At 45.8% G+C, this 17,210-nt stretch overlaps 1 protein-coding gene across 3 annotated transcripts in view; it reads right to left on the reverse strand.

Moving 5' to 3' along the window:
* The window catches only part of STRA8 (stimulated by retinoic acid 8), a 126,162-nt gene that overhangs the window by 30,335 nt on the left and 78,617 nt on the right, over window positions 1–17,210 (reverse strand). For all 3 annotated transcript variants that reach the window (XM_078653557.1, XM_078653563.1, XM_078653547.1), the window contains exons 5-6: window positions 10,930–11,079; window positions 7,888–8,176 (exon numbers count right to left, since the gene is read on the reverse strand). In XM_078653557.1, the coding sequence (XP_078509683.1) occupies window positions 7,888–8,176; window positions 10,930–11,079 (439 nt within the window). The remainder of the gene's footprint in view (window positions 1–7,887; window positions 8,177–10,929; window positions 11,080–17,210) is intronic.

Raw genomic sequence — 17,210 nt, forward strand, 5'->3', positions numbered from 1 at the left:
ATGGGAATGTTGATTTCAAGGACAGACACTGAGCTCCTGGAGGATAATTTATTCCCTCAACTAGATAGGTTGTGTAGGGATGCAGTACTGTAGGGATATGCTGAACTGGAGACAGTTACCATTGTCTCTAATAGGACGAGTTGCCTTGTTTAAAATTATGGCGCTACCATGTTTCTAGTATGTCTTACAGAATACACCCTGTAAAGTGCCACCTGACCTCTTTCAAAAAGTTAACAGTGAAATACGACTGCTTTTATGGGATGGGGAAGCCCTAGAATAGCCTTGCACAAACTATAGGAGGGAGTGTTCGAGGGTGGACTGGCAATTCATGGCAACAGAAAGTATTACCTGGCGGGACAGCTGGTCACAATTAATGTATGGCTATTTATGGGATGAAACGGAACCTGCCTACAGGGTTGGCCACCACTCGATGGGACAGAGGGGATACCCAGCAGCACTCTACCATAGACGGATGGTGAATCAGCTACCACCACATAACCAAACAGTAATACACATATGGAGGGAAGCAACAAATATTTTGGGCTGAGAAGGGAAACTAACAGAAAGGACTCCTCTGTGGGACAGTGACCCCCTAAGGCAGGTTGGTGGATTGAAAGGATTACGTAAATGGGGACTACTGGAGATTGACTAGTTAGAAGACGTATGGAGGGGGCAAAACGTGGTCGACTTTGAAAACTTAAAAACGGAATAAGAAATGCCTAACTCACAACAGTACCGATACATACACAGCACTGAGGTCCCACATCCCAGAAGGAGAACACAGAGTACATGCCACTAGAAGATAGGATAATACTGGACCCCATGACTGACAAGGCCACTTCCGTACTATATAAGAAAATAATGAACACTACACCGGATTCCCTTGGGGCTCTCCGAGAGGCGTGGAAGTCCGAGCTGTTTATGCTGATGATGACTGGGCAGAGGCGATACAGAGCCCTAGGGAGGTGGCAATAAGGGTGCGGTTTTCGCAGATCCTACAGCTCAAGGGCACTTTTATACCAAATGGGCCACCGCAACACTGACCTTTGTACCAGGGTTGTGGGGAGAAGGGCATTTTTTTCCACATTCTATGGCCTGCCCCCGAATTCAGCAGTACTGGAAAGAGATAGTACTGGTAATGTCCGAGGTAGTGGGCCCAGAGGTCACAAGCGAGACCAGGTGGCACATATGTGTGACGGGTGAAGACAGATGGCCCAAATACGCAATACTCTGGCTAAGGATGTGAGAAGTTGGCCTGGCATATGCTGCCCACTATTCTAGTGGGCACCTTGCACCAGTCCAAACGACCCTTATTGATGGTAGGTTTAAAGACAACCTATATAGAAAGCTATCCTAGTGGTAGCTGTGTAGAGCAGCCTTCAGGCTAAGTCTTGAAGTAATGTACAGCAGCTTGTTTTACCAGTCTATAATCTCATGAATGACCAAATGAAAGGAGAACCACACCAGATATATATATAAAATATATGTATTTATTCTAAACATATCCCTCTAGTCTCTTTATGAGGCTAGAGGCAAAAGTACATTCAGTAAACTTAATTATCACACAGTAAATTAGCACAGTATACGCTGAGCCCTAGGGGCGTACCAAACCATATATTAAGAAAGTGGTGTAAGAACCACGACTGACATAAATACAAGGCCTAGAGCCTTTAGAACTGCTGGGGCCACCAGGAACCACCCAAGGTAGTGACACAGGGGACCCACGGGGGACGCGTGCAGTGTCTAAACACAGCTGCGAATCACCATTAACTTCCATGGGGAGAATCGCGGTTGGGAATTTAAAGATTAAGGACACTTAAAAGAGGACCTGGAGCAAAGCCCTTTAGAACTAGGAGGTTCCTGAGTCAACACCCACGGGAGCACCGGAGTACTAGAGTTACCTCACCCAGGTAAGCCGGGTGTATAGGTGTCTTTTCGTGTCGGGTTTCGTCGTCGATTTCAATGGTGAGCTGCTGCAAGGTGCTGCTGGCGACCAAGTGGAAAGTGTCCGGGTGGATCCAAGGGTGGATCGATATGTGAAGAACCTGAAAGCAGAGGGGACAGAGTCTGGGTCACTTGCCAGTTACCAGGAAGGCGATGAGCGGATGCCCACCGATGTCGGGAGATTTCAGGTGAAGAAGGTGAAGCTCGACTCTTCAGCCACGAGGACCAGGAGGCGTCGACGATGACCAGGTGCTGGATTCGAGCTGTCCCACGAAGGATGTCGAGTGCAGGGGTGTCGGTTTCCAGATTTGACCCAACGAGCCTTGGCAACAATAGCGGCAAATTTTGAGTAATATTCGACCTGTCCCAGGAATGACCGAACACCATCTTTATCTACAGGAGCAGGAGCTCTAGTGATGGACTCTGTTAAATAACACTTTGGGCATGATGCCTTTTGTTGAGACGGTGTGCCCAAGGTAAGATACAGTGCCCGCTCTAAATTTGTACTTCTCACGCTTTAATGTGAGTCCACTGTCCCTTAATCTCTCTAAAACCTGTTTCAAGATAACATCATGGCTTGCTCTGTCCCTTGCATACACCACACTGTCATCCTGGAAGAATAAAACATTGCTGACTCCTTCCAGGACTCCCTTCATTAACCTCTGAAAGCCTGTAGCCGCCGAAGCTAAACTAAAAGGCATTCTTTTAAACCTGAAAGCTCTCAAAGGTGTCACGAAATTTATGCAACACAACTTGGTGGTACGCAGCATAAAGATCCATCACACTGAATACCTGGAAGGGGCTGACGGTCCACCCAAATACACTGATTAAGGTCTCTGAGGTCAACAACAATTCTCAATTTGGACCCATTTTCCTTAGGCGCGAGAACCACAGGAACCAACCATTCAGATGATTCAATCTCTTCAACCACATCCAGTTTTTTCAATCTTTCTAACTCTAATTCAGAGGGCCCATCATAAGGTTAGGAACCTTCCGAACCTTATGTACCACAGGTTTATTGCCAGTCTTGAGAATGATCTTGTGATCAAATCCCCTCAGAGAACCTAACACTTCCCTGAACACTTCAGAAAAGTCTTCAACCACATCTTAATCCTCACTGGCATTGGCTGTAAGCATTACTTGGTCTCTAGCATTAGGATTTAGCGTAATCCCTAAATAATTTTGGTGTCGCCACCCTAAAAGGATGTCACCACGTTTGGCCACATACAGTTTCCCTACAGTTTCACAACCCTTAAACTTTATCTTCATTATGATGTAAACAATGAGATCAATTTTCACACCACTATAACCACCAGGGGAGATGGCTGGAGCACATAATTGTATATGCTCATCAAAAAATGCCAATGAGACTGAAAGAGGAACCAAAGTCCGCTAGCACCGCGATCTACTTGCCCTCCAAAAGAATCTGACACACTGGCATAGCCACACGGCCAACATCCACTCCTTCACTTATCTGATGTGCATCACTAGACTGATCCTGTGAAACACAAAGTATGGCCTGCTTATGTACCTCTGGCTGGTCATCAATGTGATGTAGTTTAGTATTTTGAAACACTCTTGTCAGGTGTCAACTTTTGCCACACGCCCTGCAAGATACATTTCTGGCATGGCAATTCAGGCTGTTGGCTAAGTGATTGAGATTATCACACCTAAGCATTTCATTCTTTTCGACTCAATTGTTTTCACAACATCCTTTTTGTCTTTAATGGCGTTACCCTTGCTTTTGGTTTCAAAATTATTACCCTTGACACTGGTAGTTCCCATTTTGTACACCATAGCATGATGCTCATCATCTTCTTCAGTGCCCACGTGAGGTGGGTTACACTCTCACCAGACGTGGTAGGCCTATCCCGCATCTCCTTAACCTACCATGTTGTGTGTTCCATGCTTTCCACTATATCCAATGCATCTCTCAAAGTGGGGGTTTTCATGAGCAACTTCTCCTTTACCCTGGGGTTATTAGTACAGCATACCAACTGATCTCTAATCAACGATTCTGTTAAATCGCCAAACTCACAAGTATGTGCTAAACTCTTGAGTGAGGCTATATAATTGCCCACTTTCTCTGTCTTGTTCTGCACCCTCGCAAAAAATGTTTGTCTATCCATAACTAAGCTGATCTTAGGAACAAAGTATTTCTCCAATATCATCACAGACATCACAGAAATATCTCCAGGATCCCCTTTTGCATTTCCTATGGGGATCTAATCCGGACTCTCATAAACGTCACGGCCCTCAAAACCTACATTATGCAATAAAACTCCTTGGGCCCGATTCACAGAATGAACTTAAGACTCGATCCTAAAATTACTACTATTTTGGTATTCACAGAATGCACTTACTACTTTTGGTATTCACAGAATGAACTTACTACTTTTGGTATTCACAGAAGTTAGGATTTTGTCTTAAGTCTGTCTTAAGTCTGTCTTAAGTTTGTCTTAAGACAAACTTAAGACAAAATCCTAACTTCTGTGAATACCAAAAGTAGTAAGTTCATTCTGTGAATGCCAAAAGTAGTAAGTGCATTCTGTGAATACCAAAATAGTAGTAAGTTTAGGATTGAGTCTTAAATTCATTCTGTGAATCGGGCCCCTTGTTTTCATGATGCTGAGAATGTTTCTCCTCCAATCGCAAATAAATAGGAGTCCAAAATATTTTTCCACTTCTTGCAAGGTAGGATTAGATCACCTGCTTCTGAGAGAACTAGCGACGGCGGAGCCATACTTCCAGATGCCATTGCTTGCATCAGAAAGTCAATTTAAATCCCCAACATAATTAATTAATACAACAATCTAAAATACTAATTGAAATAATAAGTTACTACAATGAGTTAACGTAAAAAACTAAAATAACAACTGCAATTGGCTGTGCTCGGCTACAGAGTGAGAAAAAAAAAACAGGCCCCCATATGCTGCTGTAGATCGGCAGAGAACGAAGGGAAGAAACAATATAACAAAACAGTAAAACTTTACTGTTGTAGTGTTAGCCATAGGTATGCCGCTTATCCATGTACTGTAATCCTAACAAGGTTTCAAGTTAACAATACATACATCAAACATTAATCCAAACCATCAAAGTCAGCAACATACTGATTGACAAAATAGAGAAAAAGAGAAGAAAAGGACGAAACCCATGTACAAATAAATACAAATCTTGGAAAATGTATTAACAACGTTCTTTAAATACTGAGACATATAAAACAATGGTGCTCACACAGTACAAACAAAATAGAGAATAAGAGAAGAAAAAGAGGAAAAGGACGAAACCCATGTACAAATGCATACAAATCGTGGAAAATGTATTAACAAAGTTCTTTAAATACTGAGACATATAAAATAATGGTGCTCACACAATACACGAACAGCAAAAATAAGCAGTACAATGTGTAACTAAACTAGTGGCTGAGGGAAGGAATTGTACAAAAATAGGGAGTTCAGGATAAAACTGAAACACAAAGCATAACAATGCGTCCTTCTTCAATTACAGCCACATATGTGCGTTAACGACGTTTCGGCCATTGTAGAAATACACGGTAATCATCAGGACAGAGCAATAATTATCTGAGCGTCCAAGATAACTGAATACAACATCTATTCATAAGAAGTCCAACCGAGAATTCTGTACTTGTGTTAAATCCACCAAGGAATTGACTCAAGAATAAAATAATCCTGAAACAGAGTGCGGAATATATTGTTGTTTCCTTTGGATTATGGGTTCAATAAAACCACACAAAAATTAGAAGAACCAACTTATGAATCAGTAGAGTAAAGAGAGACAAATTAATTGGCAATAAACATGTATCTAATTCCTACAACATGCGATCATGTACACATTTAATGCGTTAGGCACAGCCATGGAAATGTATATGGGCCGTTATCAAACAATCCATTCATGCCCACCAGGTTCTCAGTCACCCGTTTGCATCACATGGCTCAGGAAAGCTTATCTACGTAGACATGAGTAATAAAATGTATTTTGTATCCTCTCCGTTAGCAGAAAGAAAAAAAAAAGAAAAACCTGTGCCCATTGCACAAACTGTCCACCATAAATAACAACACTGCTTAGCACACCAGCGTTTTACAACCATTTACGTGCCAGTGAACTACTTCCTGGTCATGTACCTCTACTGACCAATGAGCCAGCTTCTTTTCCAAAGGTTCCAGGAAACTCGGGAGACACGTGGATACAAGCTTCATGCAGCTGCGCCCGCCGAAGACACAGCAGCTCAGCACCGAATCGGTTCTTTGCAGCTGCTCGCACACGGAGCACACCGGCCCAGCGCGCTCTGCACACATGCGGCTTAAACAATGCGTACGTCGTGGCCCAGGCCAGGTAAGCATTCCTCAGCAACACTGGGGGGACGCGCACAGTTGACTTTCAAATCCCCATTCTCCTTGTGACATGGGCTAATAGCGAATATTTCCAAATAAAAAAAACCTAACTTTTCAACGTGCAGCACAACAATAGGAGCACAGTTGGCTGCCAAATATCCATAGTCACTATTCAAAAAGACTCGCAAAGCCAACTAACAGCTAGTATAAGGGCTAAATTGCTTTTAAAATCCAAATAGATGCAGCTTCACACACTGGGTTCTTGGGTGGATGCCTCAACTCATCGCCAATGTTAAGAGAACACATGTGCAATAGAAATGTTCAGTTCTTTTTATTGCACTAACCATGTAACAGCTCAGTTCCTAATGCCAGCTCTTCTCCATCAACTGTGATTAGCATTCCGCACTTTGCATTTCATATGATGTACCTAAGAATCCAATACCTTGATCAGAGTGCAAGCCAGGAATAGGCTCTTAGATAACAGGCCACAACAGAGTCCATTGGCATAAGCGGGATGTTCCACACAAGTAAATTGTAAAAATGCCCCTTAAATAATGCTCTCCCACATCCACATCTTGGAACAAGAGGGAGAACGGGTGCACGTGACTTACTGCAAAAAGCAGGTAATGCCCACACAAATTAGACCACAACCATATTTACCAATGGATGTATTCCTGTTGTAGGTTTTTAAGCACATGCTTGCAAACCTCAAACAGGCTTGACACCTGCTCATCCTTTCACAAAGGGCAGCCACAATGAGCTGCACCTCAATTATTCTATCTATGGGAGGGTTAAAACTGCAGGTGACTGCTGGTAGGAGGGTCCCATGTAATGGCACTGCTCCCTCAATGAAAAGCTCGGGCTCCATTCAGGGTTTCTGATCTGCTCTCCTAGTGAAGAGAAAATAGCTGTTGGAGGTGCGAATAAATTGGTCTCTGTGTCCAGATAATTCTTCACATTTAAAACTCTTACCAGCCTATTAGAAGGATCCAAGTTTGCAATAGTAATCTCACTGTGATTCCCCACTAACAATCCTTTTGGGAAGGGCACCCTGGGCAATCAGAGATTATCCCCTATGGAACTGTGCCTCTCCTGGTTTCAGGGACTATTGAGGGCCAAATTATGGCCCAAAATGGGGTCAACTTGCTTGCTGCTGGAACTAAGTGCTCAAGCTTATTCCTGGGAGGCTTTGTAATCACATAGTCGACCCTTGATGAGGGAAAAAAGAATACCTGGGAGATGCAGTGTGATTGTGTTGCCTTTGCAGGTAGTGGTGCCTTGGAAAGAAGATACCTAATGTCCTCATCAGCAGATATCCCATTGAGGTCATGTCCTTAGCATTCAGAACATAGTGCTAAGGACATCAATGCAACACCATTAGAGTATCAGTGGAACATACTTTTCTCTCAATATTGAAACTGTATACAATTACAAATGTGTTCTGTGATCCTGCACATGGACAGATCTAATAGACTACCATAATGAAGAATAGCCTATCCATCTATGAAAATCTAACTTACAAATACACTGTGTCCAGTCGATTTATCCTCAACATAACCCATATAGATTCATTTTTCTAACAAGATGTTACCTCCTCTGGGGGTGAAGACAAGAGGGATCCACTTGCTTCTTGGCTATCAGCTTGACTACCCCTCACACTACTGTCTGTGCATGCTGGCTCTTGAGTGGACAGGTTTTGGGGCCAAGGGATTTTCTCCTGCCGGATGCAGTACTGTAAAATGTTGGCTTTGCGGTCCTCTGGAAGATCCTGCCACAGGTGGGAAACTGCTTTAGAAACTACCGGAAGGGTTACCTCCCCAGCAGACACAATTTGGTTCTCCACCAGCAAATCCACTGTCTGCTTATAGAAGTACAAATACCTGCAAGAGAAAAACACGGACTGATGAAGGAATAACGGCAGTGTGTGCAAAGCATGCGGTGATAGAAAATATCACACCTTCCTTGGCTGTACTTAATTTAAAGGAATGTTTAAAAACACATATATGTGGATGATTGATCCTCTTCATTTATGTAGTCATTGGTAATTTACAATATTTACTTATTCGATGAAAACAACTTTGCAAATTAACTTTATGATACTACTACCATAGGCTCAAAGGGCCATGCACTGGAGTAAATTAATGCACTGATGAGAATAACAAACATCATACCAGATGATCAAATAGAAGGTGCCTTGTTGGATTTTTAGAATGCCCAGTGACTAAACTAGGATGAGTGGTGGAGTATGGGCAGATGGGAGGAAGGTTACGGAATATTATTGGTGTGCTTGTCAGTGAACAACAGAAGGTGTGATTTGGAACCATTACGTTTCACAAAGTTGTTAGCTCCCCATGATGTAAAGAAGGCGTGCACATTTCATGGCATGTTAATGTTTTGGGTCTGGTGGTAGCCAAGATCTGTTGATTTTACTAACATTATATGTATAATACACTTACAGGGGCTTTCAGACAGCCCCCATAAACCATTGGTCTGTTGTATCATTCACATTATTGTGCCTACAAGAGCACAAATCATGGGCAATGGGTCGGCCCACTTCAGCCACTTTCTCCATTCACTGTGAGTGATGGCATTCTGCTTGATCATAAAAGGGGCATGGGCGTGGTCAGGTGCTGCAAGATGGCAGACGATGGGTAAAGAACTTGCCGACCGACCCACACAAACCTTTTTGAAACCGGGCATACCTGACAAATTTTACCCTGTTTCAGGTGATGGATGATGCCCTAAGGCCTTGGCATTTGCGCCAGTACCTTTGGCGCTCCCCCGTCCAGACAATCTGCGGATGATTCACGAGTTAGGCCGCCGCTGCATGGCAAGTGCGGTCTGCCACCGGATCTGTAATATGAACCCTTGGCACCCAGGCAGAGTTCACATAGCCTAATGCCAGCCCTACGACATTGCCTGGATTGCTTCCAGTCTAGGAACATCAGCTGACTAATGCAGAATCCTTGCCTGCATCATCCACAGTGTCAGAATACAACTTGTGCCACCTTGGTGTGCAGATGCCATCTATGATCTGCCAGGTACCACCACCTCAGCTCGTCCACCCTGGCGTTGAATTATCGTTCGAGGTAGTGAGCAATCAGGGAGATGTCCTGCAGCTTTAACCACCACCAAAGGTGCAAAACCTCTCGCCACCAGACTTCACTCAACCCGTATGTTGCAGTCAAACCCACCCTGTAGATCTTGTGCAGTTTCCGCTGAACACTGGATGAAATCTGACAGGTTTCCTTGGTGCTAGGCCCTCTAAGATCTCAGGTTCCACTGCAGAGACCGCATATCCCATTGGCGCAGCTGACAAGCAGGCTAGCAGGCCAAGAAGCCTCAGACTTTCTCTCACCGAAATGAGGCTCAAAGGTTGAAACATTGGGATCATAGCCCAAATGTCCTGGTCCCATTGCAACAGACAGCTGCAATACCAGCTGGCTTGTGATCTGAATCTTGTGGATTGGCTGGGTTTGAGGGGAGCCAGAGTGACGACGTAGGTGATGATCTAGTTGTTGAAGTTTGTGATGAAGTCTGGTAGGCTGCTGCTGTGTTCAGCCTGGTATTCTGAGAGTATGGTTGTCCATTCTTCCTTTGAGATGTAGCCCCAGTTTTATCAGGCTGGTCTGGTGCTAGTTGTTCTGTGTTGGTTTAGGATAGAAATGGTAATCTTGATGAGGGTGTGATTAGGTCACTAGTGTGGGCTTGTTGACAGAGATGTTCTCAAAGGTGGTAAAAATTGGGTCCAGGAGGTGTCCGGCAGCGTGTGTGGGTCCTTTTACATGTTGGGTGATGCTGAGGTTTCCTGGCTCTTCAATTAGTGAGGTCTAGTTCAGGTCAGTACAGTCTCCCAAGTGGAAGTTCATGTCCTCAAGGAGGAAGAAAGCGCTCGAGTCGAGAACGAGGAGTGTGACAAAGTAAACAATGGTGTTGGTGAAGTGGGTGCATGGTACTGTGGCCTGTTTAGGAGGGTGCCATTTAGGGTGAATTTGGCGGTTTCGTGAAGTCTGAAAGATAGGCGTTTTAAGTAGCTGTGGGTTGTGTACGCAGCTGATGACGTCCTTGAAGACGATGGTGATTACGCCCCTGGGCTTGTGTTGTCTGTCCTGACTTGCGATCTTATAGCTGGGATCGTCATACAACAAAGAAACTTTTTATGCATTTGTCTATTACAGCAGCCACTGACAAATCGTTCATTAAAATACATGATGACATGTACAAACTAACTAGATGCTTATTGAGACAGATTTCAAACACTTGAACCCAGACTCAAGATCTTACATAAAGTTGAGTAGGAAGTGGGAAAAAAAGGAAAAGGACTTGGTAAATCTTCACCAAATCCTCCACAAATCAGGCTATTTGTCATTACTTTCCACCAATCCCACCACAAATTAAATCTTTTGTATTGATTTTGTAAAAGATTTACCAATAATTAGAAATCAGCTTAGGTTACTGGACAAAATATGTGTATGCACATTCTCTTAAAACAGAGTCTTACCATTTGCATTGGCCCAGTCTCTTGCTACAAGAGGTTCCCTGGGCTAGCAATAATAGACACTGTGTTTACTAAAATAGTGCATTCATGTAAAGACATGAAATGATTGGGCTGAGCCAATTACACACATAGTACCTTTCAAATTCCATCAGATCTGGAGACGACGTGACTGATGACTGTGTGAGTTCATATTTGCTCTCTTCTTCCAACGACTTGTTTCCATATTGTTTACTGAGGTATCTGCTCATGGACGGGTTTTCTCTGCTAGATTCAACAGAAGCATTGCTAGACAACCAACACAAGAAGACAAATGCTGTGCTGAGTTCTGGGTTCAAGTATGGGGACGCTCAATGACCCTGATCAAATACTTGAGTCATTTAACATCTCTCTAATATCACATTATTAAAACCAACATAGCAAGCATGGCAGTGCAATCAACAGTTATCAAATTCCTACAAAATAATAGACAAGCATTTGCAATGCAATAGGTCTCGCATTTACGCGAGTTTGAGCTATTGGCATTGTAAATGACAATGCCTTTTATTTATGTTTTGGTTTTTGCAATACAAATAGCTTAAACTCGGGTAAATGCGAGGCCCAGTGCATATTCATTCAGCCAAAGCTGCCTAGATAAGTCAGTCTTCCCTGAAAGAAATTCGGCCTTTATTGGATTTAGGCACAACTACTTTTGAGACAACCTGTCCGCCTGATGTACAATGCTGCAGATGTCCCTTTCAATATGAGAGAATCAAACAAGCAAAAACCTCATGCAACCCAACCCATTACCAAAAATCAACAGAGCTTTGTATGTTGTATACAAAAGACAGAAGGAGATTTATTAATTTCCATAAAACTTGCCTAAAGCACCCAAACTCGGCAACAGATTTTCAAAGGAACAGAGGTTCCTAAGAGAAGCGAACACAAAGGAAAGTGTTTTGCGCCACACCATGCCACTATACTCCAATCTATCCCACTCTACACTGCTCCACTCTACACCAAACCACTCCACTCTATGCCTCTCCACTCTTACACTCTATGCTACTCTACTCTGTGCTGCTTGACTGTACAACACTCTACGCCATTCCACTCTCCTACACTACTCAACTCACTGCCACGCTACTCTACAACAAACTGCTTCACACATCGTAACTCTACAACACTCTACTCCTCTCTATGCCCTTCCACTCTGACACTCTACTCACTCAACGACACTCCACAACACTCCATACCATTCCACGCCACTCAACTCTACTCTGCACCACTCTACAACTTACTACGCCACTCTATATAACACTCCACTCCACTCAATCTGAATGACTTCCCACTCCTCTCTCCTTTACCTCACTAACTTTTATGGTTTAAATCTTTTTATTAAGTTTTAGACATAATAAGAACAAGACCCTCAGCTCCCGTGTCAAAATGTAAAAAGGACCACTAGGTCACAATGAATGTCATTACCACAGGCAATAAGCATGGAGCGGGTCGATAGAATTCAACGAGAGAGATACAAACAAAGAATTTCCAAATAAATCCACCACCCGTCTAACACCCCCCCACCCATCCCTCGTCCACCAGAAAGCAAAAAATAGGAAGGGTAAAAGAGGATGGGGAATGCAACACATTGTTTAGCGGCGTTTTTTGCGAGTCTTCGTAGCGTCATCACATGGGATCTGTGTGTCTGGGAGACGCAATAGACAAAGATACCTGGGGAATGTCAGCTCCGGAAACTCGGAAACCAGTAGAGTTAAGAAGGGCCTCCACAACTCGGGGAATTCCGACCCCCTCCCAGCCAGTGTAAACGTGAGTTTCTCCATTCCCAGTACCACCCACAGCCATTGAAGCCAACCAGACAGCGCGGGGATCTGAGCGGTGCGCCAGTGAATCAGGATGTTCTGCAAGGCTGCTCCTATGGCAATCGCTATCAGCCGGCCCCTTCGGGACTTGAGTGGGTACGCTAATGGATTAGGCAGGCCCAAAAGTATGTAGGAGGGAAAACGAGGGAGTTGAGTGTCTAAGTGAAGATCTATGTCATCCAGGACCTGGGACCAATATGGCTGTATGTGGGTGCAACTCCAGAGGATGTGTTCAACCCCCACACCCCCTCCAGCATAAATCGCTGCGTCGGGGGTCGAAGCGATGTATGCGCTCCGGCGTGTAGTACCAATAGGTAACTATCTTGGTTAAGGTCTCCGTGAGGCCCATATGGTACGCTGAGTGCCTGCCCTGTGGTAAATGCCCTCCCATTTCTTGTGACATAGGGTTCTCCCTAGATCCTTTCCCATCGGGTGCGGCCTGTATTGTAGGTGTGTGTGGTGGGACTGAGGAGCATCTGATAGATATCAGATATGATCTTCTTGTCAGAGGTGCGAGTAATCCGCCACTTTTCATAAGGAAATAGCAGCCGTTGTGCTTGGGGCCTAACGTGAGGGTGTAGTGCCCAGTGGCGGACCTGATGGTATGACAGGCGCTCCGCCTCGGGGAGGCCATAGTGTTCCCTGAGCTGTGGAAATGGCATAATACCCTCCAAATCCAAAAAATTTCCCAGAGACCTGCAAAGAAAAGAACGCCAGGTTTGAAAGGCTCGGGCTTCAGTTCCTGGTTGAAACTCTGGGTTATCGAACAAGGGCGTGAGAGGTGATGGGAATGTGGTCAGTTGTGCGTGAGTATTGGTGCGATCTCAGGAGTCCTTGATGGTGTTCGTGATGTATGACGCGTACAAGTTAGCTGGTTGGTGAGATTTGTGGAGAAAGGGTATCCCTTGCAGTGGTCTGCCAGCAACCTGGTCCTGAAACAGCCAGTGCTTTTCTGATTGCAGCCACTGCCATTCTACCAAGTACCTGAGTTGAGCAGCATGAAAATATAACTGAAGGTCGGGTACCACCCACCCCCTTCCCGGAGGGAGAATTGCGACCCGATGGCGGAAACGCAGCTTGCGGCCGTGCCATATAAAACGCGAGAGATCTGCCTGTGTCTGCTGGATCCAGCCCAGCGGTGGTCGGAGAGGAAGTGTCTGGAATATGTATAAAATTTGGGGGAGTATGGTCATTTTAGTAGCCGCTATCCTACCCAACCAGGATATTGTGCAATGTTTCCATCGATGCAGCTCCCTTCTGACCCGCGTGCGTAGGGTGGAGTAGTTAATATCGGTGGTGGCCTGAATGGTGGGAGCAAGCTGGATGCCTAGATACGAAATCGCCTTAGTGGACCACCGCATCAGGTGTTCCTCTTGGAGGTAGGCTAGAGTACTTGGGGAAAGGGAGAGACTAAGGGCCAGTGATTTATCCAAGTTGATTTTAAAGCCTGACCCTTGGGCAAACTTGTGCAGTTCCGCGAAGAGGGCCCGCACGGAGGTGATTGAGTCCGAAAGGGACAGCAAGACATCATCAACATAGAGGCTAATGGTGTGGGTATCACCTCCAAATTTGATCCCTGTTATTAGAGGATGGCGGCGGATTTTAAGTGCAAGGGGTTCCATGTAGAGTGCGAAAAGGAGGGGGGACAGGGGGCAACCCTGTCTAGTGCCCCTCCCAATCGCGAACCGGGAGGACGTATGGCCGTTGACGCGGACCGTCACCATTGGAGATCCATAGCAGTTCAGGATGCGAGTGCGGAGTTTTTCACCAAAGCCAGCCGCGATCAGTACCATCTCCAGGTAGGGCCAGTGCACCCTATCAAGGGCCTTTTTGGCATCTATGGCCAGGAGCATATATTCAGCTTGGGTGCGGGACCCTTTCTCTATGAAGTGTAGTGTGCGCTTAGTGTTGTCGCTAGTCTGCCGTTGGGGAATGAAACCGGCCTGGTCAGGTTCAACCAACTGTGTCATGTAGGTCGCTAAACGGGTCGCTAAGATGCTGGTGTAAAGTTTAATATCTATATTGAGCAATGAGATGGGTCTATATGCACTACAGGCCGTTGCGTGCTTTCTGAGTTTCGAAATTATGACTACTCCTGCCTCCAGCATCTCCCCCAGTATGGCGCCAGTGAGCTCGAAAGTGTTAAACGGTCGTGTCAGAGTGGGGGCCAGCTGACTGCAGAAGGCCTTGTAGAAGGCCGCCGTGTAGCCGTCGGGGCCAGGTGATTTACCCACTTTAAGGCGGGATATTGCTGAGTTGACCTCCTTCACCTGTATGGCCCTGTCAAGATAGTCTGCCTGCGCTGGGGAGAGGGAGGGCATGCCGGATTCAGCCATGTAGTCCGCCCTACATTGGACTTCAAGGTGGTCCCCGGTGTAGAGCTCTGTGTAGAAATCTCTAAAGACTTCGGCTATAGTCGCGTCATCTGTTACCGACTCGCCCTCTGGGGTGCGTAAGGTCTGAACTCCCTCTCGCTGTCTAGTCTCACGAAGTTTGTTGGCAAGGAGGCGGCTGCACCTGTCCCCCCATGTAATAAGAGTGTCGCAGCCTGAGTGCTGCGTATTCTGCTTTATCTTGATCTAGGGCTGCGAGGTGCTTCCTCTCTGTGCAAAGTTGGCCCCATGCAGGGGGCACGAGTTAGGTGCTTGCACTGCGGTGTAATTTTAAACTTGTTTCCTCAGCGTATAATTGGTCCTGTCTACGGGCGCTGCTGCTGTGAGAGAGCAGGGGGCATGATTTCAGGTGCTTGCACTGCGGTGTAATTTTAAACTTGTTTCCTCAGCGTATAATTGGTCCTGTCTACGGGCGCTGCTGCTGTGAGAGAGCAGGGGGCATGATTTCAGGTGCTTGCACTGCGCTTTGTTTTAAAGCTCACTTTGTGCTAAACTTCACTTACTAGTCACCGTGTTTACTGTGCCTGTTTCCCACTCCCCGTTCCACCCCGAGCCGAGCTCGTGGAGGGAGTTCCTTGCTATCACTTTCCTCACTTCCGGCGGAAGGGGGGAGCGGTCTAGTTTCCATAACGCCGCCTCCCTTCATAACCGATGTGTTGGCCGACGCGCAGCGGGCGCGCGCAGCGGGCGCAACCATGGCGCGCCAAAGTCCAGCCCGTCTGCACCCGTCCGCGACCTGCTGGGGCAAGGGGCCAGTCCCCCTGCCGCTAAACGTCCAACTGTAACTCTCATATACTCTAGAGACGCTCTCTTGAGTCTCAGGTCATCTCATTGCCCGCAGAACATTCCCTTGTGCTGTCATCAAGCCCCAATGACCTGCTCGTACTGTAACCTCTCCCTCTCATCCCTTCCCTCTATGCTCAACACAGCTACATTCAACTTTCCGCAGCATCAGTCAAAGCACAAACAAAAAGATTCCTCCCATGAATTCAGTTTTATCAGCTTGAACTGCAGGTCATTACCCAAACACAAGAGAGACATCTTCGACCTACTCACCTCCTCCCAACCAGCTGCCCTACTTCTCACAGAGACTTGGTTAAATGATAGCTCTGGCCCCGACATAGCATCTGCCCTCCCTGACAACTACACCTACATAGGAAAAAACAGAGTGGGGAAAGAGGGTGGAGGGATAGCTATCGTCTTTAAAAGAACATACTCCTGCAAATGGGAGGACCTTGATATACCGAACAGCGATGCCGGCCTGTTTAAACTACTGATATCTCCTAACTACACCCTCTCCGGAGTTCTCATCTACCGTCCCCCAGGCCCTGCCAGCTCATGGGCTGCCGCCCTTCCAGAGTATATAGCACCCATACTTATTAACGCCACCAACTTCTTGATCATTGGAGACCTAAACATACACTTCAACGACACATCCTGCCCCACCGCACCAATCTTTTGCTGACCTAGCAGCGTTGAATATCACCCTACACAACTCAGGCCCAACCCATAAGGCAGGGAACCTACTGGATACCATCTTCTCTAATTTAGATACTATAACATGTAGGCCTCCCCTACCCATCCCATGGTCTGACCATTATATGGTAGATTTTTCCATTACAATCGATCGATCCTCTAAAACCCCAGCAATCCCCACTGAACCAAGGGTAACCAGAAACTGGAAGAATCTGGATTCCAATCAATTTAACTCCTGTCTCGAGAACACTAGGCCCCTCACCAATGTTACCCGTATCGAGGAGGAGGCCGACATCCGCAGCTGGCTCGCCTCTGCCGTCAACATGTGTCTACCTCAGCGTAAGCAGAAGTACAATCTGCACCACCCTCCCGCCCCTTGGTTTACAGACCTGCTGAAAAGGGACAAAACCATCTGTAAAAAGCTTGAGCGGAAGTGGCACATCCACTATGACCTATGCTCCAAGCAGCTGTACAAAACGGCCTTAGCCAAGTATCACTCACTCTGCAATACAGCCAAAGCAGAATATGTCAACCTGACCATACTAAATGCACAAAATCGCCCTAAGGCGCTTTTCAAGGTTGTACAGGAACTTTCAGGTGCCTCCTGCCAGCCCAAAGCCCCATGTCTTGATGCAATACAATGCAATACTTTGGCAGAATTTTTAATCTCCAAAATTGACACTATCTATACCGA

Source organism: Lissotriton helveticus, chromosome 1_1 (genome assembly GCF_964261635.1).
Source record: "Lissotriton helveticus chromosome 1_1, aLisHel1.1, whole genome shotgun sequence".
NCBI lineage: Eukaryota > Metazoa > Chordata > Amphibia > Caudata > Salamandridae > Lissotriton > Lissotriton helveticus.